The 27,250-nt window shown below is 46.7% G+C and overlaps 1 protein-coding gene across 2 annotated transcripts in view; it reads right to left on the bottom strand.

The window, feature by feature from the left end:
- Positions 1–27,250, bottom strand: part of PUDP (pseudouridine 5'-phosphatase) — a 72,032-nt gene that overhangs the window by 29,439 nt on the left and 15,343 nt on the right. For both annotated transcript variants that reach the window (XM_061138061.1, XM_061138060.1), the window contains exon 2: positions 13,006–13,224. In XM_061138061.1, the coding sequence (XP_060994044.1) occupies positions 13,006–13,224 (219 nt within the window). The remainder of the gene's footprint in view (positions 1–13,005; positions 13,225–27,250) is intronic.

Below are 27,250 nucleotides of genomic sequence, written 5' to 3'. Positions count from 1 at the left end.
GGACACTACATAATGATCAAAGGATCAATCCAAGAAGAAGATATAACAATTATAAATATATATGCACCCAACATAGGAGCACCGCAATATGTAAGGCAAATGCTAACGAGTATGAAAGGGGAAATTAATAGCAACACAATAATAGTGGGAGACTTTAATACCCCACTCACAACTATGGATAGATCAACTAAACAGAAAATTAACAAGGAAACACAGACTTTAAATGACATAATGGACCAGCTAGACCTAATTGATATCTATAGGACATTTCACCCCAAAACAATCAACTTCACCTTTTTCTCCAGTGCACACAGAACCTTCTCCAGAAGAGATCACATCCTGGGCCATAAATCTAGCCTTGGGAAATTCAAAAAAATTGAAATCATTCCAGTCATCTTTTCTGACCACAGAGCAGTAAGATTAGATTTCAATTACAGGAAAAAATTTATTAAAAATTCAAACATATGGAGGCTAAATAACATGCTTCTGAATAACCAATAAATCACAGAAAAATCAAAAAAGAAATCAAAATATGTATAGAAATGAATGAAAATGAAAACACAACAACCCAAAACCTATGGGACACTGTAAAAGCAGTGCTAAGGGGAAGGTTCATTACAGGCTTACATCAAGAAACAAGAAAAAAGCCAAACAAATAACCAAACTCTACACCTAAAGCAACTAGAGAAGGGAGAAATGAGGAACACCAGAGTTAGCAGAAGGAAAGAAATCTTAAAAAGTAGGGCAGAAATAAATGCAAAAGAAACTAAAGAGACCATAGCAAAAATCAACAAAGCTAAAAGCTGGCTTTTTGAAAAAATAAACAGAATTGACAAACCATTAGCAAGACTCATTAAGAAACGAAGAGAGAAGAACCAAATTAGCAAAACTAGAAATGAAAATGGAGAGATCACGACAGACAACACTGAAATACAAAGGATCATAAGAGACTACTACCAGCAGCTCTATGCCAATAAAATGGACAACTTGGAAGAAATGGACAAATTCTTAGAAAAGTATAACTTTCCAAAACTGAACCAGGAAGAAATAGAAGATCTTAACAGACCCATCACAAGCAAGGAAATCAAAACTGTAATCAGAAATCTTCCAGCAAACAAAAGCCCAGGACCAGATGGCTTCACAGCTGAATTCTATCAAAAAATTTAGAGAAGAGCTAACACCTATCTTACTCAAACTCTTCCAGAAAATTGCAGAAGAAGGTAAACTTCCAAACTCACTCTATGAGGCCACCATCACCCTAACTCCAAAACCAGACAAAGATGCCACAAAAAAAGAAAACTACAGGCCAATATCACTGATGAACATAGATGCAAAAATCTGTAACAAAATTCTAGCAAGCAGAATCCAACAACATATTTAAAAAATCATACATCATGACCAAGTGGCCTTTATCCCAGGAATGCAAGGATTCTTTAATATCCACAAATCAATCAATGTAATACACCACAATAAAAAATTGAAAGATAAAAAAATATGATTTTCTCAATAGATGCAGAGAAGGCCTTTGACAAAATTCAACACCCTTTTATGATTAAAACTCTCCAGAAAGCAGGAATAGAAGGAACATAACTCAACATAATAAAAGCTATATATGACAAACCCACAGCAAGCATCACCCTCAATGGTGAAAAACTGAAAGCATTTCCCCTGAAATCAGGAACAAGACAAGGGTGCCCACTCTCACCACTACTATTCAACATAGTGTTGGGAGTTTTGGCCACAGCAATCAGAGCAGAAAAAGAAATAAAAGGAATCCAGATGGGAAAAGAAGAAGTGAAACTCTCGCTGTTTGCAGATGACATGATCCTCTACACAGAAAACCCTAAAGACTCTACCAGAAAATTACTAGAGCTAATCAATGAATATAGTAAAGTTGCAGGCTATAAAATTAATACACAGAAATCCCTTGCATTCCTATACACTAACAATGAGAAACCAAAGAGAAATTAAGGAAACAATACCATTCACCATTGCAACAAAAAGAATAAAATACTTAGGAGTATATCTACCTAAAGAAACAAAAGACCTATACATAGAAAACTGTAAAACACTGATGAAAGAAATCAAAGAGGACACAAATAGATGGAGAAATATACCGTGTTCATGGATTGGAAGAATCAATATTGTCAAAATGGCTATTCTACCCAAAGCAATCTATAGATTCAATGCACTCCCTATCAAGCTACCAATGGTATTCTTCACAGAACTAGAACAAATAATTTCACAATTTGTATGGAAATACAAAAAACCTCAAATAGCCAAAGCACTCTTGAGAAAGAAGAATGGAACTGGAGGAATCAACCTGCCTGACTTCAGGCTCTACTACAAAGCCACAGTCATCAAGACAGTATGGTACTGGCACAAAGACAGAAATATAGATCAATGGAACAGAATAGAAAGCCCAGAGATAAATCCACGAACCTATGGACACCTTATCTTTGACAAAGGAGGCAAGGATATACAATGGAAAAAAGACAACCTCTTTAACAAGTGGTGCTGGGAAAACTGGTCAACCTCTTGTAAAAGAATGAAACTAGAACACTTTCTAACACCATACACAAAAAGAAACTCAAAATGGATTAAAGATCTAAATGTAAGACCAGAAACTATAAAACTCCTAGAGAAGAACATAGGCAAAACTCTCTCTGACATGAATCACAGCAAGATCCTCTATGACCCACCTCCCAGAATATTGGAAATAAAAGCAAAACTAAACAAATGGGACCTAATGAAACTTAAAAGCTTTTGCACAACAAAGGAAACTATAAGCAAGGTGAAAAGACAGCCCTCAGATGGGGAGAAAATAATAGCAAATGAAGCAACAGACAAAGGATTAATCTCAAAAATATACAAGCAACTCCTGCAGCTCAATTCCAGAAAAATTAATGACCCAATCAAAAAATGGGCCCAAGAACTAAACTTTCATTTCTCCAAAGAAGACATACAGATGGCTAACAAACACATGAAAAGATGCTCAACATCACTCATTATCAGAGAAATGCAAATCAAAACCACAATGAGGTACCATTACACGCCAGTCAGGATGGCTGCTATCCAAAAGTCTACTAGCAATAAATGCCAGAGAAGGTGTGGAGAAAAGGGAACCCTCTTACACTGTTGGTGGGAATGCAAACTAGTACAGCCACTATGGAGAACAGTGTGGAGATTCCTTAAAAAACTGGAAATAGAACTGCCATATGACCCAGCAATCCCACTTCTGGGCATACACACTGAGGAAACCAGATCTGAAAGAGACACGTGCACCCCAATGTTCATCGCAGCACTGTTTATAATAGCCAGGACATGGAAGCAACCTAGATGCCCATCAGCAGATGAATGGATAAGGAAGCTGTGGTACATATACACTGTGGAATATTACTCAGCCGTTAAAAAGAACTCATTTGAATCAGTCCTAATGAGATGGATGAAACTGGAGCCCATTATACAGAGTGAAGTAAGCCAGGAGATAAAGACTAATACAGTATACTAACGCATATATATGGAATTTAGAAAGATAGTAACGATGATCCTATATGCAAAACAGAAAAAGAGACACAGATGTACAGAACAGAATTTTGGACTCTGTGGGAGAAGGTGAGGGTAGGATGTTTCGAGAGAACAGCATTGAAACATGTATATTATCTATAGTGAAACAGATCACCAGCCCAGGTTGGATGCATGAGACAAGTGCTCGGGCCTGGTGTACTGGGAAGACCCAGAGGGATTGGGCGGAGAGGGAGGTGGGAGGGGGGATCGGGATGGGGAATTAATGTAAATCCATGGCTGATTCATGTCAACGTATGGCAAAAACCACTACAATACTGTAAAGCAATTAGCCTCCAACTAATAAAAATAAATGGGAACAAAAAGAAAAAAATTTTAAAGAGTGGGGCGGGTGGAAATTTCAGGCTCTGGGGCGTGGCACAGCCTGGAAGGGGACTCTTCCTGTGAGGGGTCGTTGCCTTTGACGGGCCTGTTCTCCAAATCCTGCCCTGGACACAAGGCAGCTCTGCAGACTGGAGTCCCTACCAGTCAGAGGGCAGCTCTGAGCGTCTCTGGGCGGGTTACTCACACCTCGCAGGAATGCAGAGCATCGCCTGTACAGTGCAGGTGCTAAGATGACCCGAGGCTGACACGCAGGCGCACGTGAGAACACACGGAGGACTTGGCTCTCAGCTAGACCCTGACACTCCTCAGGCTCTTAAAGGAGACTCACCTCATATACAAGCCAAAAAAAAAAAGCTCTCACTGCCTTAACACCTGTCACTTCCTATGAAAACGGCCAAGCAATGTAATTTAAATATTTCAGGATTTTCATTCTATGCATCACGTGTTTACTTGCTTTGGATGGTGGTGAAATTTATTTTTTTTTATTCCTTTAAGGGATGTGTGTGTGTGTGTGAGTGTGTACATATGCATCACAGAGGTATCCTAAGAAACGGTCTGGAGGGAGGCACCCTGAATGGCTAAAGAGTGTGTGCATGCTAAGCCAATTCAGTTGTATGTGACTCTTTGCAGCCCCAGGGACTACAGCCCGCCAGGCTCCTCTGTCCGTGGGATGCTGCAGGCAAGAATACTGGAGTGGGCTGCCATTTCCTTCTCCAGGGGATCTTCCCCACCCAGGGATTGAACCTGGCAGGAAGGTTCTTTACCACTAGCACCACCTGGGAATCCCTGTTCAACAGTAAGTAATGGGGCCTCCCTGGGGGCTCAGCTGGTAAAGAATCCTCCCGCAATGCGGGAGACCTGGGTTCCATCCCTGGGTTGGGAAGATTCCCACGGCCACCCACTCCAATATTCCAGCCTGGAGAATCTCACGGACTATAAGGTGCGTGGTTTTAACAAAAAGTCAGACACGACTGAGCAACTGAACTGACCTGATAAGAACTGAAATTTATTTATGTATAAGAAAAAAAAGATGAAGACATTTTAGTCAACTCTATGACTCAATGGACATGAGTTTGAGCAAGCTCCGGGAGACGGTTATGGACAGGGAGGCCTGGAGTGCTGCAGTCCACAGGGTCGCAAAGAGTCAGACACGACTGAGTGACTGAACTGAACTGAGATGCGTGTGTCCTACCTTGATTATGGACTGCTTGGAGAAGGAGACCTTTCTTTTGCGTCTCCCTGAGCATCCGCTCAGCAGCAGGTGCACATAACGATTAAGTAAAGGAAGGGGGAAGTTACAGAGCAACCCTGAGAAAGTGAGTGCCTTCTTGCCAGGATGGTGGAAGGCATATTCACAAAGTGCGCTGGCGGGAGATGGTCATGCCAGCTGACAGCCATGGGGGACTAAAGGCGCAAGACAAATGAAGAACAAAACAGAAAAGCGAAAGGCAGACGGGTGGAAACAGACATGAGGCTCGGGTGCTGGCCAAGGAGAAAGGGGCTTGGGTGGACTGGGCCCAGGGCGGCCCCCAGGGAAAATGCTGCCTGCTGGGTGGCTGCGTTGTAGTCTTTAGGGCGCTCCCGCAGAGGAGTGTGAGTGACTTCCGAGCCTGTCCTGGCGTGAGTAACTTCCAAGACCCGGCAAGGACCTGCCCAGGTCAGACCTGTCTCCACCTGGGACCTGTCCCCACGGGCAACACCCAGGCAACACTCCACGGTGGAGGTGGACCCGTGCTCCTGAGGGGCCCGGATCACGGGGCAGTGTACACAGGCCAGCAGTCCTGGGCGGGGCCTTGTCCCAGTCTCCTCCAGAGGCCCCGGAGTCACGTCCTGGGCTTTTCCGTGGGAAATCCCCCCACACCCCCACCCCCAGGGAAAAAGAGCAGGAAGAGCAGAGAGCCACAGCAACAGGAGACCTTCTCGGGGACTTCACACCATTAAAAACCACCGACTTTATTTACTGGCTTTCCAAACCAACTTCTCCTGCTTAAATGATGCCCAAACACATTCCCGTCATGTATCTCCAAGAACCTGTGACGGAAGCTATCTGCTCCACAAGACGGTGGAGGTGAACTTTCCTGGTGCTCCAGGGGTTACGAACCCACCTCCCACTGCAGGGGTCATAGGTTCTAGCCCTGGCTAGGAAGAAAAGACCCCACAGGCTGTGAGACAGCTAAGGCCTAGAGCTCGTGCTTATCAACAAGAGAAGCCACCGCAGTAAGAATCTCACGCATCAAAATCAGTAGCCTATGCACGCCTCCGCTAGACAAAGCCCATACACAGCAACGAAGACCTAGCGTAGCCAAAACTAAAGAGGTAATTTTTAAAACTAAAAAACAATAATTAAAAAGAAAATACACCAGAGGTTACCAGCACCCTTCATGGGGAACACTGTTCTGACGGTTTCCTTACATTCCGTGTCAAAATTTTTCCTATGTAAAACCACATATATTTCAGTATTTCTTTTTGTCAAAAACTTTTGCCACAGTTAAGATGTCTATTCTCAGAAAATAATTAGACCCTTGGCTGACTTACATTCTATATTTCATCACTAAGGGATGTGGTAAATGCTTACAGGACATACTGAACAGAAGTACTTCTGTCCTGATGGCAGGAAGGGATAGTTAGGAAGTTTAGGATGGACATGGACACACTGCTGTATTTAACATGGAGAACCAGCAAGGACCTGCTGTCTAGCACAGGGAATTCTGCTCAATACTCTGTAATAACCTTTCGGTCACCAGGGGGGAAAGATGGGGGAAGGGATAGTCAGGGAGTCTGGGATGGACATGGACACACTGCTGTGTTTATCATGGAGAACCTGCAAGGACCTGCTGTCCAGCACAGGGAACACTGGTCAGTGTCATGTAGCAGCCTGGATGGGAGGGGGGTTTGGGGGAGAATGGATACATGCACATGTATGGCTGAGTGCCTTCACTGTCCACGTGAAACTGTCATAATATTGTTAATCTTCTATACCTCAATATAAAATAAAAAGTTTAAAAAAAAAAAGTACTTCCAAGCCCCAGCAAGGACCAGTTCGGGTCAGACTCATCTCCACCTTGGACCTGTCCCCACGGGCAACACACAGGCAACACTCCACGGTGGAGGTGGACCTGCGCTCCCGAGGGGTCCATGTCATGGGGCAGTACTCACGGCCCATTTTAAAGAAAGGTGTCCACAGCTCATGAGAAGGTAATCAAGTCACCCGTGCCTGGCCTCCAAGCCGCACGGGCCAGCCCGACCCTCGGTGAGGCGGGATCCAGGCAGAGCCACGCCCACCTCACAATTAGGGTAGCTGGTCACCCTGGTGATGGGCCAGGCAGACCTCCCGCATCACTATGGTGGGGCCTGTTCCCCCGGCAACCTGCCCTCCCTTCCGCACTAAGGACCAGCTGGGCCACAGCGCTCACCTGAAGGCAGAGCTGCGGCATCAGAATGAAGGACGTCCATGTTAGTCGCTCAGTCATGTCCGACTCTGCGACCCCATGGACTGCAGCCTGCCTGTCTGTGGGGATTCTCCAGGCAAGGATGCTGGAGTGGGCTGCCATTTCATCCTCCAAAATGAAGGATACAGAATTCATAATAGCACCCTCTCTACAGACAAGCTCCTTTCTCTCATGGGCTCAAGGTGCCTTGCCCCAGCCGAAAATGCCCCACCAGAAAACACCTGCAGAAGGAAAAGAAATGGAAGTCAAGGGCCCCAACTCTACCATCCTCAGCTGCGTGATGGAACCAAAGCGGCAAGGGGACAAGAGGAACACCTGGATCTGCAGAGAGGGCAGTGGGCACTTTTTCTGGCTACGGTCACCGCTCCCCAGACTCCATGGTAGGGAGGTCACCTCTGTGGTGGAACTCAGCTTTGGCTCACGTGAAAGAGGTGATGGGGGGAAGGTGGCATAGATGGGAACTCGGGGGTGCAGCACGTCTTTCTGAGTAGAAACTAGAGCTCTGTCCTTCCTGTGTCTGTGACTGGCATGTGATACATGCAGAGACAAAGAAGAGTGTTTCGGGTGACTTCAGCAGGAATAAACTATCTAGGAAGAACAAGTTCTTGTCTCATTTCTGTGCTGGAGCTGGTTTTGGGGCTCAGTTCTCTTCAGTGATTACAGGATTGGGTATCATTTACATGATACCTGGTCACTGGGAAAGAGAAGAAGAGGATACTACACGGACTGGATCACCAAGCAGCCTTCATGATATAGACTTGTTGGCATTCCGGCCAGACTACCAGGCTAGCTGCATAAGACATCATTTTCTTGGAACTGTAGTAGAATATATCTCAAGTATGGGCTTCCCTGGTGGCTTCGCAGGGAAGAATCTGCCTGCTGAGCAGGAGACATGGACTGGATCCCGGGGTTGGGAAGATCCCCTGGAGAAGGAAATGGCAACCCACTCCAGGGTTCTTGCCTGGGAAGGCCCATTGACAGAGGAGCCCGGTTATAAGCCGTGGGTTATAAGCCATGGGGTTCTCCAAGAGTCGGATACAACTCAGCGCCTGAACCACTACCACGTCTCAAGCATATCTTAGAAAAAAACACCAAAATTCTGGAAGGAAAACCACTTGAAAGGCTTGGGTAGAAAAAGAAGAAAGAGGATATTTGTGTGCCTAAACCATCAAGGGTGCTTTGTATGTTAATGAAAGAGACTCCATGTCAAATATGAATGATATAGACTTAGCTGGATTAGTGAGGGAAAAAAAAAAAAACACAAAACCAGGCTCATAAATACAACTAGAAATGAAAGCGAGTACATTAAAACCAATGGCACAAAAATAAAAGGGATTCAAAGAGAATAATGTGAAAACCTGTAAGCAAACACAGTGAATAGCCTGAAAGAAACAGATGAACTGCTAGAAATATACAAGCTATCGAGATCAAAGCAAAAACAAAGTCTGTTCAAACCTCTAAGTATTACGGAGATTAATTCAGTAATCAGAAGCTGTCCGACAAGGAAAACGGGACCAAAAGGATTCACCGGAGAACTCCACCAGACTGTAAAGAATTAGCACAAATAGTACTCAAACTCTTCCCCACAATTAAAAGAGGACGATACACTCCCAAACTCATCCTCTCAGGCCAGCATTACCAGGGCACCAAAGCCAAACAAAGAAACAACAGAAACTGAGGCAAACACACTCAACAAGATACTAGCAAACTTATTTGAATAGCATGTTAAGAGGATCCTTCTACACCGTGAAGAAGAGGGATTTATTCCTGGAGTCTTCAGGATGGTTCAACATACAAAAAAAAATCAACACGAGACGCCATATTAACAAAATGAAGAACAAAACCCAAAGGATCATCTCAGCTGATGCAGAAAAAGCATTTGGAAAAAACTCAACACCCTTTCATGATATAAACACTCAAACTAGGAATAAAAGAAAAGGACCTCGACATAATAAAAGCCATATATGAAAATTCCATAGCTAACATCATACTCAGTGTTAAAAGGCTGAAAGCTTTCTCTGCGATCATAAACAAGAAAACAATGCTTTCTCTTGTCACTTTTATTTCACACAGCTCTGTAAGTCCTAGCCAGAGCAACTAGGCAAGGAAAAGAAATAAAAGACATCCACACCGGAAAGGAAGAAGTGAAGTCATCTGTTTGCACGTGAAATGGTCTTAAAGGCAGAAAACTCTAAAGATTCCACACATATACATAAGACTACTAGTGCTATTAATAAACTTCAGCAAAACTGCAGGTGACAAAAATCAGCATGCAAAAGCCAGCCGCATTTCTACACACGAACAATGAAAAATCTGAAAAGAACATTTGAACAAATCCACTTACAACTGTGTCAAAGAGAAATAAAAGAAGGTGAAAGACCTGTAATGCTGAAACTACAAAATACTGGTAAAATAAACAACAGAAGAAAGACACAAATAAATTGGAAAGACATCCCATATCCATGGGCCAGAAGATCTGATAACTTTTATTGTGCCCATAGTACACAAAGTGGTCTACAGATTCAGAGGAATCCATACCAAAATCCCAACGGCACTTTTTGTTGAAATACAGAAATCAATGCCAACATTTATATGGACTCTCAGTGGAACCTGAATAGACATAAACTATCTTGGAAAAGAAGAACAAACTTGGAGAATGTCACACTTCCAGGTTTCAAAACACATTACAAAGGTACGGTAATCAAAACAGTTTGGTGCTGACATAAAGACAGACATATAGACCAATGGAATCAAATACAGAGCCTGGAAATAACTCTTCACAGGTATAATGCCCAGGTGACCTTTCAACAAGGCGCCCAAGATGACTCAACAGAGAAAAGTACAGTCTCTTCAAGAAAGTGTGTTTGGGAACATGGATATCCACATGGAAAGAACAAAGGTGGACCCTTATACCATATACAAAAGTTAATACAATATGGATTAAAGGCCTAAAGGTAAGAGCTAAAACTACAAAATTCCTAAAAGAAAACAGAAAGAAAGCATTATAACACAGGATTTTTTTTTAACTCCTGGATATGATACTAAAAACACAAGCAAGAGCAGGAATAATCAATGGGAGCACATCAAACTTAAAAAGTTCTGGGTATCAAGGAACACACTCAACACAGTGAAGAAGCAACCTTTGAAACGGGAGGAAATACCTGCAAACCACGTAGCTGATAAGCGGTTTGTTATCTAGAATTTATTATATGAAGAATTCCTAGGACTCAACAAGAAAAAAAAAAAACCATCAAAAAATGGGCAAGGGACTTGAATAAACATTTCTCCGAAGAAGACACACAAATGGCTAACAGCAGGAAACAACGCTCTATGTCATCAATTATTCAAGAAATTCAAAACCAAGAGATAATGGCTTCACACACATTAGGACGTTTACTATCAGAGAGAGAAAATAACCAGTGTTGGTGAAAATGTGCAGAAGAAACTCGAACCCTTGTGGACTGTTGGAGGGAAAATAAACTAGCAGGGCCAGTATACAAGACAGTCGGGGGGACCCTCAAAACACTAAAGAGAATCACCTTATAATTTGATAATCACACTTCTGGGACTGTACCCCCCACCAAAAAAAAAATAAATAAAAGCAAGGTCTTGAAGAGGTATTTGTATACACATGTTCACAGCAGTGGTTTTCACAGTAGGCAAGAGGCAGAAGCAACCCAAGTATTCACTGACAGATGAAGACAGAAGCCAAGTGAGGCCCATCCATACAATGGAGTATGATTCTGTCTTCAAAGGCAGATAATCCTCTCACATGCTACAACACGTGAAATCAAATGAAGCTCGAGGTCAGTCACAAAAGGACAAATACTGTGTGAGACACCTGTGTGTGCGTGCTCGCTCAGTGAGGTCTCACTCTGCAACCCCATGGGCTGTAGCCCGCCAGGCTCCTCTGTGCGCGGGGTTCCCCAGGCAAGAGTCCTGGAGTGGGTTTGCTGTTCCCTTCTCCAGGGGATCTTCCTGACCCACCAACTGAACCCGCGTCTCCTGCACTGGTAGGTGGGCTGTTTAACACTAGTGCCATGCGAGATACCGAGAGTAGTTCAAATTCACAGAGACAGAAAGCAGAAGGGTAGGTCCCCGGAGCCGGAGAGAGAGACAGAGGAAGGGATGGAAGTTAGGGTTTACTGGGGACACAGTTCCAGCTCCGCGAGGTACAGGGTGGAGAGAGATGGATGCCGTTGCTGGTAAACTTTTAGCTAAGTGCTTCCTGTGACACTGATTAATAGCTGTGCTTCCATCATTAACGCTTGTTAGCATTCCAATGTGTGCAAACGGCCCAGAAAGGCAGCTGGTGAAGGGAGTGTGTATCATGGTGTTTGTGCTCATATGCTGAGGTACGTGTGTGTGTGCACGTGTATCTCTGTGACATACATGTGTATGTGTGTGACATACGTGTGTATGTGTGCAACGTGTTTGTGATGAATATTTGCGCGAGTGTGTGTAACGTGTGTGACATTCATGTGTATGTATGTGTAACGTACAGGGATGTGTGTGTGTGTGATCCAAGAACAGCCCACACGGTTTCTTTATAACACCACACAGCAGTAATAGCAGGGTCCTTTCCAGGAAATTCACTAGTTCCAGGGGATATTCAATCTGCCCCTCTGGATATATGTATAAACGTAGATAATTACACACGTTTCAAAAATGACTATGACTCATGTTAACACCATTTTGAATCCAAAATTACTGCTGTGACTGTAAACTTTTTTCTCCCTGAGCACCAGGGATTCTAAAGACTGAGGAATTCACCTTTCTTCCTAGAAGAATCTTAAAATAACACTCCATTTTTAAGCCATTTTTGTCCCTGTAACCTAGAACATTCTCGACCTTCTCACTTATAGTAAGAAATAGCAGGCGGTTCTGTTGTTCCACCTTCAGCTAACAAGCCCCAGGGGAGAAAAGTCATCTTTCCTCTGAAAGGAAAACAAGTAAAGGCCACACAAACAGACATGTTAGAACTGAATTACACCTTTAACTCTTAAAATAAGGTTTTTTTTTTTAAACTTCTTTAGGGAGATTTAGCTGCTTGCCTATCATCAACATGCTCAAGTTTGCATAGCTGGTGAAACATGAATTCGCTATCTGATTGTGAAAAGCAAAGGCCACCTATTTGAAACTGGGAAGCAATTCTCTCAGGAATGTGATCTCTAGGTCACACTGAGACAAACAAAATGCAAATGTTTTCAGACCTCAGGAATGCGAGAGAAGAATGTATGTTAAGAAAGCTTAAAAATGACAAGCACATGATGCTGTTACTGCTTAGTCACTGAGTCACATCCAACTCTTTTGTGACCCCTCAACTGTAGCCCGCCAGGCTCCTCTGTCTGTGGAATTTTCCAGGCAAGAACACTGGAGTGGGTGGCCAAGCCTCCTCCAGGGGATCTTCCCGGCCCCGGAATTGAACCTAAGTTCGCTGCACCGACGGGCAGGTTCTCTTCCATTGGGCCACCCGCGAAAGCCCACAGCACGTGCCAGCATCCTCCAAAGTCGCTAACGAGTCCCTCGGAGCCTAATGGGAAGGGGATCTTCCGAGAGGTTATCAGGGCAGAGGAGAACGCTAGCGCGCCCGGCTGCAGGCTGAGAGCGGCCGCTCAGAGCCCCGAGTGCGCTCCGGAGACCTCACCTGGCATGAGCGCGGCCGTGGGGAAGACCTCCTTCAGCTTGGCCTGGCTCACCTCCACCAGCTCCTCCGCGGACATCGGGAGCTGCAGCGTGTCTCTGATCAGCTGGGCCGCCTCCAGCGCCTTCTTGCCCATCACCAGCGACTTCACGTCCCAGCTGTACTTCTTCCCGTAGCGCCCGCAGATGTCCTCAAAGACGACCGAGTAGAGCCGCTCGGTATCTGCGGAGACGAGGTGGCAGAGACACAGCGGCGTTGAGGGATGTGTTCACGGCGCGCAGAGCCCGCGTTCCGGGCAGACAGCTCTGGCGGGGTGGGGGGCGGGGCGGCCCGTGGATGTGCAGGGGACGCTGGTGGGATCGGAGGACCACACGATGCCCCGGCGGCCTGCCCTCTGCTGCTCTGGAACCTCACAGGGTGGGAGGGAAAGGAAGGCTGTCTGGGCGCAGTTGCATCCAATGCCGCGCTCCCACGGACCGCAGCCCGCCAGGCCCCTCTGTGGGATTCTCCAGGCAAGAATCCTGGAGTGGGGACCTCCCTGGCGGCTCAGTGGTGAAAGAATCCGCCTGCCAATGTAGGGGACACGGGTTCGAGCCCCGACTGGGGAAGATTCCCACCTGCCTCGGAGCCACTAAAGCCCTGACGGAGACTGGGCTGCAGAGCCTGGGAGCTGTAACTACGGAGCCCTGTGCCGTAACTACTGAAGCCTGCGTGCTCTGGAGCCTGTGCCCCGGAAGATAGAGCCCACACACCGCATCTACACAGTAGGCCCCGCTCTCCGCAACTAGAGAAAAGCCTACACAGTGAGGAAGAGCCCGTACAGACAAAAATAAATTATTTAGGAAAACAACAACCAAAAAAAGAATACTGGAGTGGGTTGCCATTTCCTCCTCCAGGGGACCCTCCAGACCCAGGGATCGAACCTTCGTCTCCCACACTGCAGGCGGATTCTTAACCGCTGACCCACCAGGGAAGCCCAGAAATGTCTGCGTCATGGTTCAAGTGTCTTTTTCGTTGACACTGAGCCTGACCACTACCGAGACTTGGCGTCCTGATGGAGCACCCCGAGTGTGCATGCTGCAGTCTGTGTGCAGGGCCTCCACCGCGAGGGACCATCCGAGTGCTCCGCACCCCCTGGAATCCCTCCCGGCGGGAGCGTGTGGACGCACGTGAGGCCCTGAAGGACGCTCCCGTGTGAGCACAGACTCCCGCCCGCAGCTCCCAGGAGGAAGGCACAAGTCCCGTGTTCTCCGTTTCCACCACCCACCCCCAGCGATCGTGCAGCAGCAGGGTTTCCTTGCAAGGTAACTTGATTCTACACTTTGTGGCAAAGGGCTCGGTCCCAGGAGACCACCCCCTCTCCCCCAGCCCTCATCAGCATCTCCAGGCAGCTGACCCGCCCTTCCTCACCTGTTATGCTCTGGTTGGTCCTCCCTGCCTGCAGCCCGCTTCCTAGGAAGGGGCCCTGGACATTTGGCCACGTGGCGGCAGGACCTAGCCTTGGACAAGGAACAGCAGAGAAGGGCTTTGCTTTCTCCTCTGCTTTTGAAGGCGAAACCACATATTGCTGCATATCAAGTACAAACTCATCTTCAATGCTTTAACTATCTAGGTCCTCACTTTTCTACCATGGGCTGGATTTGGGGAGACGGTGAGGGTTGGGGGGGCACCGTAAGCGACACACAAGCAGATCCCTTGTAGCTCAGTCAGTAAAGAATCCACCTGCAATGCAGGAGACCTGGGTTCGATCTCTGGGTTGGGAAGATTCCCCTGGAGAAGGAAATGGCGACCCACTCAAGTATCTCTGCCTGGAAAATCTCAGGACAGAGGAGCCTGGTGGGTCGCAGTCCATGGGGTTGCAATGAGTCGGGCACAACTGAACGACTAACACTTACACTTACCAAGCAGCTCTCAGCCCTCCATCCTGGTACACACCTGCCTGCCCTTGCTCAGGCGTGACCCAGGGGTTGGGTGACAGATCCCTGCTGTGGTTTCCTTTCTGGGACAAAAGAAGGTGAGACAAGTCTTCCTGCGCTCCTTGGCGGAGGAAGCCAGTGTTTGCATCATAACCTGAGAGGCTCAGATTTCTTCCAGAACCCCCCCTGCCTGTCCTCTCCCTGAAGAAGTCCCGGCAGAGAGGGCAGGGCTGGCCCACGCCTCGGGGGGGACAAGGAGGAGTCTGTATCGAATGCTTGCTCCCATCCTGCTTCCCTGAGGACCGGGAGGGCTCTGCAGGCATGGAGAGGCAGGGCCTGGCAGGCAGCCTGTGTATACTCTGCTTTCTTCCTGTGAACACTTTTCTTCCAGCAGCTGGGAGAGAGAGACTGACGAGACATCGCAGGCACCGAGCGAGTGAGGAACGATCGCTGGGTCTGGAAAGCACGCAGAGTGCCAAGAAAAACAGCAGAGGTTGGGCGCGGAGCACCGCTCGGGACTTGCCATGAGCCAAGCACAGGAGGAAGAAGAAATGAGCATGAGAAAAGACAAATTCCAAAGACAGAAAAGAGCTATATTCTTTTAAAACGCGTGACACGGTGTTTCTTTAAAGCTGGTGCTTTTCACTTAAAAGGACCAGAACAGTGGGATTATGAATCTGTAGAAGACTGTGCAGTCACTTAACGCTTCTTCACAATTTAGATGAAAACCTTCGGTGAGATAAGCAAGGATCTCAACACATTGCTAAAACGCCTCAGATCTGGCAAAGAGTACACCAGTGGATGACAGCGTACAATCAATGAAAGGGGAAAGTTCTTCAAAGGGGAAAGTTCTCCCAGAAGCTAAAATAAAAGGAAGCACTGGGCTTCCCTGGTAGTGGTGGTATTCAGTTGCTCAGTCGTGTCTGACTCTTTGCGACCCCATGAACTGCAGCACACCAGGCCTCCCTGTCCATCACCAACTCCCGGAGTTTACCCAAACTCAAGTCCATCGAGTCCGTGATGCCATCCAACCATCAACCGTCGTCCCCTTCTCTTCCTGCCTCCAATCTTTCCCAGCATCAGGGACTTCTCCAATGAAGTCAGTCTTTTTCCTGGTGGCTCAGCGGTAAAAAGTCCACCTGCCAATGCCGGAGAAACGGGTTGGATCCCTGGTCTGAGAGGATCCCGTATGCCGTGGAACGACTCAGCCTGTGCGCTACAACTCCTGAGCCTGTGCTCTGGGGCCCGTGAGCCTTGAGTACTGAACCTACGTGCGCCCCCACTACGGAAGCCCAAGGTCCCCAGAGCCCGCGCTCTGCAACAAGAGACAGGAGAAACCTGAGCACCACAACTAGAGAGCAGCCCGTGTTCACCATGACTACAGAAGAGCCCACAGAGCAAGGAAGACCGAGCACGGCCAGCACTAAATAAGATCATTAAAAAATAAAAGTAAAAAAATAACTCAAAGGAAGCAGCATGCAGTAGCTGTGCCCAACTGTCCCATGCACACACGGCCTCCAAAGCTCCAAGCTCTGCACCTGGCTCCTGGGTTATCTTTCATGGGAAGCTCACACGTGATTTGCAAAGAGCCACAGCCACACAGGACGCTCCCCTCCTCCGGTGTGCTAGAAAATACCACGTGTACTCTCGCGAGCTGCAGGCTGGGCCCCCAGCTGGTGGGATGTGCATGCACTGACCTTTAGGGGCATGGAGCTGTTACCACAAAAGGCCTCAGCATGCCTGGAGCTGCTCTCCACTTTGTCTGGGGCTGAGGTTCCATCACTGCGCGGTACTGAGTCCAGCTCTGATCAGAGAGGATGTATTTACACGTATTTATCCCGGCCTCTGAGAACAGTATCAGTTTGTGTTTTATCCTATGAAGACGGGAAGGAGGGAGGGTAGTTCTCCACTTATAATTCAGTTGAACGACCAGGACTTGCGTTGTTTTATAGCAAAACACCTCAAGCAGACGCTCAGTTACCAGCATGCAGGGTAAGACCTGCTTTCTCTGCACACCCCGTCTTCCTCTCCGAACCACACCTGGAGGAAGCAGGTATGTCCTCGGCCTCCGTCCCCGACCTGGTTTCTGCCAGGGGGGTGGGGGCCACAGGGAGCAGCCTCTGCCCGCAGGCCAGGGTGCTCCCGAGGACTCAGGTGGGGGCCGGCAGTCTGGATTGGAGGCCCTGCTCTGCGGCTGACCAGCGGCGGGGAGCTGGGGACCTGTGTTCAGGGCCCAGCTGGGCCTCGGCTAACCTATGTGTACGCTGGGGGTGCAAGAACAAGGATACGCCTACTGGGTGTCTGTGTCACCTGAGTGGGGAATCTGTGCAGAGCCCTGAGCAAAGTGCCGGGCCCAGCCTCACCGGCTAGAGCCCCTAGGGGGTGAAGCATCACCTCTGCAGAGGGAGGTTAGGGATCCTCTGGGAGTCAAGAGGAAGGCAGTTAGGGATCTGCTGTGAGTTAACAGGAAGGCAACAGCAAGGAGATCCAACCAGTCCATCCTAAAGGAAATCAGTCCTGAATATTCATTGAAGGACTGATGCTGAAGCTGAAGCTCCAATACTTTGACCACCTGATTCGAAGAAATGACTCTTTGGAAAAGACCCTGATGCTGGGAAAGACTGAAGGTGGGAGAAGGGGACGACAGAGGATGAGATGGTTGGATGGCATCACCGACTCAATGGACATGAGTTTGTGCAAATTCCAGGAGTTGGAGATGGACAGGGAAGCCTGGTGTGCTGCGGTCCATGGGGTCACAAAGAGTTGGACCCGACTGAGCGACTGAACTGAACTGTGAGTTAAGAGGAAGGCAGCTAGGGGTCCTCTGTGAGTTAAAAGAAGGTGGTTAGGGGTCACCTGTGAGTTAAGAGGAAGGTTGTTAGGGATCATCTGTGAGTTTATCAGAAAGGCAGTGATCATCTGTTAGTTAAGAGGAAGGCAGTTAGGGATCATCTGTGAGTCAAGAGGAAGGTTGTTAGGGATCATCTGGGAGTTAACAGAAGGGAGGCTAGGGATCATCTATGAATTAAGAGGAAGGCAGTTAGGGATCATCTATGAATTAAGAGGAGGGCAGTTAGGGATCATCTATGAATCAAGAAGAAGGCAGGGATCATCTGTGAGTTAAGGGGAAGGAAGTTAGGGATCATCTATGAATTAAGAGGAAGGCAGTTAGGGGTCATCTATGAATTAAGAGGAGGGCAGTTAGGGGTCATCTATGAATTAAGAGGAGGGCAGTTAGGGATCATCTATGAATTAAGAAGAAGGCAGTTAGGGATCATCTGTGAGTTAAGAGGAAGGCAGTTAGGGATTCTCTTTGAGTTAACAGGAGAGCGGTTAGGGATCATCTGTGAGTTAACAGGAGGGTGGGTAGGGATCCTCTGTGAGTTAAGAGTAAGGAGGTTAGGGATCCTCTGTGAGTTAAGAGGAAGGAGGTTAGGGATCCTCTGTGAATTAAGAGGAGGGACGTTAGGGATCCTCTGTGTGTTAAGAGGCAGTTACAAGTTCTGCTTTCTCCTGTCCACCACAGCTCACACACAGCACCTGCAATGGCAAGGGCCATATGATCTGAGAAGTTAGAGAGTTCCTTGTTCCAAATGTTCCACTAAAAAAAAAAGGGGGGAGGGTACCCATGGGGAATCCATTCACAAAAGTATCTATCACATGTTCCCAGCACATCAGAGTAGCTCCACAAATATTTGTTAAGAAACAGGCACAGAATCCTGTGTGCCCAACCCCGTGATCCCTGTCTCCTTGCAGCGACCTGACCCTCCACAAGCCAACCCTCGCGTGTTCCCAGCCGGTGGCAGGACCCCCACTCCCTAGCTAGCTCCGTTCACCTCTCCCCGCCAAGTAATAAATATACAGAGGTGTATCAGGTACCTGTTCCGTGAGACGCATTGAAACAACATAAATGAGACACAAACATTCTTGCGAGGTTAAATATGTAACTCAGAGATTGCAGTCAAATGCTTTAACATACTCAATGAAGTAAGAAGTAGATGTGTTTCTGGAATTCTCTTGCTTTCTCTATGACCCAACAGATGTTGGCGATTTGATCTCTGGTTCCTCTGCCTTTTCTAAATCCCGCTTCTACATCTGGATGGCATCACGGACTCAACGGACATGAGTCTGAGCAAACTCCGGGAGATGATTTAGGACACGGAAGCCTGGCGTGCTGCAGTCCACAGGCTGCAGAGAGTCGGACACGACTGAGCGACTGACTGAACAATGGTGACTGCAACTGAAAAGCTCACTGACTTTGTTGACCAAAACCACAAAGGGAAGAGTCAGCTGGGAAGGTAGAGCAGGCTTTGCAGAACGCGCGACTGACAAGGCAGTATGTGCCTCAGGGTATTTTTCTCCACTGAGACCCAGGGATACGTAGCCCTGTGCTGACCCCAAGGCCCTGGGAGTTGAGGAAGTCCTCTCAGACCTTGGAATGGTGGCAGATGGCGCAGTAGACGCCACAGAGAGAGGGGCCGGGCGTTCTGGGGCGCAGAGAGAGAAAACAGGATGGGGAGGTCACAGAGGCTGCCTCCACCAGACAGCGCTCGTGGCCACGCCTGGGGACACTCTGGTGTTCCCTCTCGGGGCCGCCGGCACTGCGTGTTGTCTGCACACACGGAAGAGACGGGAGAAGCCTGTCTAGTCTGTGCGGTTTAACCTCTACCAACGCACTTGCCTGCAAGAGCCAGCAACTTCCTTGTGTTTAGGAATGTGAGAGACTGAAATGAGTAGTTAACAAGCGTGAAATGACGAGGCCCGGTAATATCTGCTTCAAATTAGGAGCTTGCTTGCTCTCGGAGGCTTTGAGGACAAGCATTTAAGGGTGTGATGGACTGTTTCTTGTGGCTGAAAGCTAGCCAGTTTCCAACTGCGAAGGAGTAACAATAAACGCAACTCTTTTAAATGACGATTGGTAATGATTTAACCGAGTGATCTTTTCTCAGGTGAAACTTTTGATTAGCATTTTTTGATGCTAATCTTTTGATTAGCATTAGTATGGTCAGTGGCACTCTCAACTACTTCCTTTAACAGGTGTGGGTATGAGTCAAGAATTATTTTCTCTTTTTCTCATAATACATAATAAAGTTTAAGAAAGTCCATCAGCACGTCATTTCGTGAGGGGCCACAGCGGGTCTGAGGACAGTGGCTAGGCACGAGAGTGGAGGACTCGGGAATGTTGCCATCCTTACACTTGCGGCATATGAAAAAGACTGGGCCCCCATGGCAGGCTCAGGTGTGGGTTCCGACCACCAACTTACACACCAAAGTATATTCAGAAGTTACAGTGTAAGAATACATTCAGAGTACGTGACCCCCCCCCCCCAACCATGCAGCCCACAAAAAACAGCAATAGCGAATCAACCGACAGTCAATGATTTCTCCAGAAAGGCTTCTCAGAAGGTCAAACTGAAACTACTACTAGAGTCAGCTCATGGTTTTTGTATCTATTCCTCTGCTCAGTTCAGTTCAGTTCAGTCGCTCAGTCATGTCCGACTCTTTGTGACCCCATGGACTGCAGCACGCCAGGCCTCCCTGTCCATCACCAACTCCCGGAGTTTACTCAAACTCACGCCCATTAAGTCGGTGAAGCTCAGTCAACAGTATTTTCTATACTTGAATAGAACTTATCAGACCAAAGTTTTAACTTGATGGTGGCATTCAACCCAAGAATCATAGTAAATTTTTACTGTATCTTTTGTTTTGGAAAAGATTATCAGGCAAGATTTGCAAACAGTTAAGTATGCAGTGTGTTTTACACTCTTGATTCATTAGCCAATCATCAATTCAACAATTTCCTTGGCAATGTTTCTAAATTATGCAAAGTTACTTTAAAATGAGCTGATAGATGGTGATGTGATAATACTTTTTTTTTCCCAATCCTTAAAGTGATGACTTATAATCAGGGTGATTTTTGCCCTTGGGGGACTTAAAAGACAAGATAAATGTGTTGTTTGTTTGTAGATCATTTTTTCAATCTGATTTAAACGACAACTGCATAAAATTATAATTACGAATCTGTGTCGATGGGCACATAACATATATAAAGATACAATATACATCATGTGTAAAGACGTCATCTTTAGGACAATAACACCACAAAGGAGGGTAGGAAAGGAGATATACAGAGCCAAGTTTTCATATACCATTTAAATTATACTGGTATTAATGCACACTAGATGGAATAAGTTGGTAACTGTAATACACAGAGCAACCACTAAGGAAATAACTAAAAAACAAAAAAGGTCAGAGAAATAAACAGTTAAAATGTACACAAGAAAATACCTAGTTACCATAATAGAAGGCGGTGATGGAGGAAAGGGGAAGGAAAGGAAAAGACATAGATTTATTTCTTTTTTGGATTCCACAGACACATGGAAACATACAGGATGTGTCTTTCTTTGATTTACCTTCTACATCCACCCGTGTTGTTGCAAACGGCCAGATTTCAAACTAATATGAAGCAGAAACAGACACACAGTTCAGAGAACTACTTCTACCACAGGGGAGAGGGGTGGGGGAGACACACAAGATGGATGAAGGGGACTGAGAGGTGTTCACTACTAGTGGTAAAATAAATAAGCTACAAGAAGGTAAAGTGCAGCACAGGAAACACAATATTTTATAACTTTACACAGACTGCAATCTAGACAATTATCAGATCACTATGCTGTACATCTGAAACAATACTGCCAGTGAACTAACACTGCAATAAAAAACAAATGTGGACGAAGCAATGTCTTCTCTACAGCAGAATGCGAGTTACTAAATACAGATTGATGGCTTGTGACAAAAAAAAAGAGAAAACAAATAAGATAACCATATATGTAAATCTTTTATCAATAATGGCATTATATGTAAAAGGTTAGATGTAAACATCTATTTCTGCTGTATTGACTATGTCAAAGCCTTTGACCGTGTGGATCACAAGAAACTGTGGAAAATTCTGAAAGAGATGGGCATACCAGACGACCTGACCCGCTCAGTCTTAAGAAACCTGTATGCAGGTCAGGAAGCAACAGTTAGAACCGGACATGGAACAACATACTGGTTCCAAATAGGAAAAGGAGTACATCAAGGCTGTATATTGTCACCCTGCTTATTTAACTTGTATGCAGAGTACATCATGACAAACGCTGGGCTGGAGGAAGCACAAGCTGGAATCAAGATTGCCAGGAGAAATATCAATAACCTCAGACATGCAGATGACACCACCTTTATGGCAGAAAGTGAAGAAGAACTAAAGAGCCTCTTGATGAAAGTGAAAGAGGAGAGTGAAAAAGTTGGCTTAAAGCTCAACATTCAGAAAACTAACATCATGGCATCCGGTCCCATTACTTCATGGCAGATAGATGGGCAAACAGTGGAAACAGTGGCTGACTTTATTTTTCTGGGCTCCAAAATCACTGCAGATGGTGATTGCTGCAATGAAATTAAAAGATGCTTACTCCTTGGAAGGAAAGTTATGACCAACCTATACAGCAGAGACATTAAAAAGACATTAAAAAGCAGAGACATTACTTTGCCAACAAAGGTCCGTCTAGTCAAGGCTATGGTTTTTCCAGTGGTCATGCATGGATGTGACAGTTGGACTATAAAGAAAGCTGAGCACCAAAGAATTGATGCTTTTGAAATGTGGTGTTGGAGAAGACTGTTGAGAGTCCCTTGGACTGCAAGGAGATCCAACCAGTCCATCCTAAAGGAAATCAGTCCTGGGTGTTCACTGGAAGGACTGATGTTAAAGCTGAAACTCCAATACACTGGCTACCTGATGCGAAGAGCTGACTCATTGGAAAAGACCCTGATGCTGGGAGAGATTGAGGGCAGGAGGAGAAGGGGACAATAGAGGATGAGATGGTTGGATGGCATCATCGACTCGATGGACATGGGTTTGGGTGGACTCCGGGAGTTGGTGATGGACAGGGAGGCCTGGTGTGCTGCAGTTCATGGGGTCGCAAAGAGTCGGACATGACTGAGCGACTGAACTGAACTGAAAAAGTAAAGACTGGCAGAGTGGATTAAAAATGAAAAACCACATGATCTAATTATATATGGTCTACAAGACACACTTTACCATGTGCCAAAGGTTGAAAAGTGCAAAAAGGCTGAAAGTTAACAGGATGAAGATATTAAATGCACATGGTGACCAAAGAAAGCCACACTGGCCACGTCCAACAAAGTAGACTTAAGACAAATGTTTCTACTAGAAACAAACAAAAGCTCGACAGAAGCATTTTATAAGGACACAGGGCTAATTTAACGAAGAAGATGCAACAACTATAATCATGTAAGAAAGTTACAACAAAATCACAAACACCTAAAACAAAAACTGACCAAACTGAGGGAAGAAATCCATGTCAACCACAGTAGCTGGGAACTTTTAATGACACATTGTCAACGATGGACACAACAGCTGGACTGAAAATTCACAAGGAACACAAGACTGGATTTAAAACTCCATAGGTAAAACTCTAGTTAAATGCTATAGGTAACTACTGCTGCATACAACTGAACTACTTAAATACCATGAACCAACTGAATTTTATGATACTATGGAAATGTTCCACCCAAACATGACCAAAAAAATTCATTCTTCTCACATTCACAAAGGAGCATTCACCAGAAAAGACGATAAGCTAGGCCACTAAACAAGGCTCAATAAATTCACAAGGGATCAAAATCATGCTGAGTATTTCCCTGATCAACAATGGAACGGAATGAGAAATCACTCACAGAAGCAGAGCCTGGGAAATTCACAACTTTGTCGAAGTTAAACAAATACACACCTAAATGGTGAGTGGTGAAAAGGTAAAATTACAAGGAAATTATAAGATGGGTTGGGAGGAAGGAAAATACAAAGACAACACACCAAAAGGTATGGGGTATAACAAAAGCAGTGCTTGGAGGGAAGTGGATGGCTGTAAATGCCTGTAATAGAAAAAAAAGGATGGTCAGAGGTGAAGCACTGAAGGACCTGAAGATAAGGAAGGAATGCAAGGTACAAGACTCTGCCCTGGAGCCCACAGAGGGAATCGGCCCTCAACTTCAGCCCAGGAACACTGGTCTTGGACTTCTGACCCTCCCCAACCATGAGAAAGGGGATCTGGGTTGTTTTTCAAACCAGTGAGTCTGTGGCATTTTGTTACAGCAGATCCAGTCAACTAACACACACCCTAAAATCCACTAATCCATCCATCCACCTACTCTTCCACCCATCCACCCACCAATCCATTCAGCCATTCAACCACACACTTATCAATCCATCAATACACCCATCCATCCACCCACCCACCCACCCACCTACCCACTTATCCAGCCATCCACCCACTTGTCCACCCCTCCACCCGCTAATCTATTCAGCTATTCAACCACCCATTCATCAATCCATCAATCCATCCATACATCCATCCACTAATCCATCCATGCATGCACCCACTGATCCATTCAATCATTCATCCACCCATTATCTATCCACCCATCAATCTATCCATCCATCCACCATCCACCCCTGATCCATTCAGCCATTCATCCACCCATTATCCATTCATCAATCCATCCACCATCCACCCATTGATCCATTCAGCCATTCAACCACCCACTCATCAATCCATCAATACATCCACCCATCCATCCATTCACCCACTGATCCATTCAGCCATTCATCCACCACTATCCACCCATCAATCCATCCATCCATCCAGCCATCCACCCACTGATCCATTCAACCACCCACTTGTCCACCCAGCCACCCACTAATCCATTCAGCCATTCAACCACCCAATCATCAATCCATCAATAAATCCATCCATCCATCCACCCATCCATTCACTAATCCATCCATGCATCCACCCACTGACCCATTCAGCCACCCATCCATGGACACCTGGGTGGTTTCAACTTCCTGTTATGAACTATAATACTGGGAAAGACATCCCCTGTTTTAAGGGAAAACCTCTATCACTCGCCAGGTCACTGATGTCTCCTGGGGGACCACAGCCCTGAGTTACCCGCCCCAACCCTCCGTTTCTTCCTAGGCAACCTCACCTTCCTCACTGCCCTCACCTGGAGGAGTCTGATAAGCACCAGATGAAGTGACATGTGAAGAGCACTGAACGCCATTCTGGAAACTCACAAGGGTGTTGGTTTTTTTCTGGAAACATCACAGTCTTTGCAGACGTGATGAAGTGAAGGGTCTGAGATGAGGTCCTCCTGGCTGAGGGTAGCCCTAAATCCAATGCCAGGGTCCTTATAAGGGACAGATGAGCAGAAACACAGCAAGAGCCACAACTGAGCCGGCACTCTAGAACTGGGGACCCACCACTACTGGGTCTGTAGTCGTGAACTACTGAAGGCTGCATGTCCTAGAGCCTATATGCTCTGCTTAAGAGGAGCCACCGCAATGAGAAGCCCGCACACCGCAACTAGGGAGTAGCCCCCGCTCGCTACAAGTGGAGAAAGTCTGTACACAACACAAAGATCCCGTGGAGCCAAAAACAAAAGAAGAACGTGGAGGCTGCCACGGAAGTGGGTCTGAAAAAGGAAAAGTTGCAGAAAAGACTGACAGCGAACAGGAGTTCTTTCAGGTGTTGCCCTGAAATTCATGTGTTGAGGTGAGTCTATCCATCAACTCCTGCTAGCTCAGGAGTCATTTGAAACACTTCACCCTGAATCCCAGAGACACACAGTTTTTTTAAAGCCCTCCTTTCCCACCCAGATCAACAGCTTCCACTTCTTTGCAAGACCTTCCTTCAGCGGCTGCTCCTGTTACCCCTACATTTTTATCCTTCCTGTGGGTACAGTGGATTGAATTCCCCACGGACTGTATCACCCACGGTGTATGCATTGGTACGGAGGCAGCGCCAAAAGCACTTTTAATTTAGAACAATGCAAAGCACTGTGGAATCCAGGAAGAGCACTGAAATGGAAAGAGGTTAAAAAAAGGACGCAATTCTTCTCCTTTGAAAACACACAAGCCATTGTGTCACCGGCGTTATTTCTTTTAACTGTTATGTGCGCTTCCATTGACTTACACTTTGGTGTGGCTGGGGTGGAGAACTGTCAGACAGCTCAACTGGAAAGCGATGACAGGAGTAAGACTGGAGGAAATCATACGGCAATAATCCTGGTGTCTCAGCTACTGACTGCACAGCTCTGGGCGTCCACGGGGTACCTCCCTGGCCGCAGTCTGCCTGGGAGATCTGTCAGACGCCGGGGCAGCTCCCTCAACCCCTTCCCGCATCAAACACCTTACATTTCCAGGGGGATTCGCTTGCTGCTGCTGCCATGACAACGCATTGCAGGCTGGGGGGCTTCAACAGGAAGTTACTTTCCCCCAGCCCTGGAGGCTGGAAACCGGAGATCCAGGTGTGGAGAGCGCTGGTTGCTCCTGAGGCCTCTCTCCTGGGTGTAGAGACAGCCATCTCCTCCCTGTATCCACCCATATTTGTCCCTGTGTGTGTCTCTGTGCTGTTCTTTTCTTACAAGGACCAGTCCTAAGGGGTCAAAGTTGTGTGTGTGAGTCGCTCAGTCGTGTCTGACTCCTGCAACCCCAGGGACTGTAGCCCGCCAGGCTCCTCCGTCCATGGGATTCTCCAGGCAAGAACACTGGAGAGGGTTGCCAGTCCCTTCTCCACCTAAGGGGTCAGGATCCAGCCTAATGTCCTTATTTTACCTACCTACCTCTTGGAAAGACCTGGACTCCAAGTATAGCCCCATTCTGAGGCCCTGGGGGTTAGGGATTCAAAATACGAATTTTGGTGGCACACACAGCAGCCCACAACTCTGAGTTACTGATCTTCATCTACGCAGCATTTCTGTCAAAGGCAAGGTGTGTGTGTGTATGAGGCATGCGTGCTAAGTCACCTCACTCATGTCTGACTCTTTGCAACCCCGTGGACTGTGGCCCGCCAGGCTCCTCTGTCCATGGCATTCTCGAGGCAAGAATACTGCAGAGGGTTGCCATGCCCTCCTCATCAAAGGCAAGGGCAACCGATGAAAAATATCTTTCTGTGTCTTGTTATGGGAAGGGACTAGAGACGGACCCCAGGAAATAAGGGTCAATATTCTTTTCAAGAACATCTGCTCACATAATGAAAATTGGTTCCCACATCTCAGACTTCATTTACCTCTACCCCAGCATTTCTGCAAAGACAAAAAAGCAGTCAAGCGTCCCTTCCCTTTCCAAGCAGAGTGCAGCCTTTGTGACCACAGGAGGCAGAGATCGGTCAACACAGGTAGAAACTCACCAGTCCAGACCACAGGAGGCGGAGCTCACCAGTCCAAGTCCCCCCACCTCAGGGGCTCTGAGAGACAAGGAGACACAAGTGCCC

This window comes from Dama dama, chromosome X (assembly GCF_033118175.1).
Source record: "Dama dama isolate Ldn47 chromosome X, ASM3311817v1, whole genome shotgun sequence".
NCBI classification, from domain to species: Eukaryota; Metazoa; Chordata; class Mammalia; order Artiodactyla; family Cervidae; genus Dama; species Dama dama.
The sequence above is the reverse complement of the archived record's forward strand: the minus strand, read 5'-3'. Positions and strand labels throughout refer to the sequence as shown.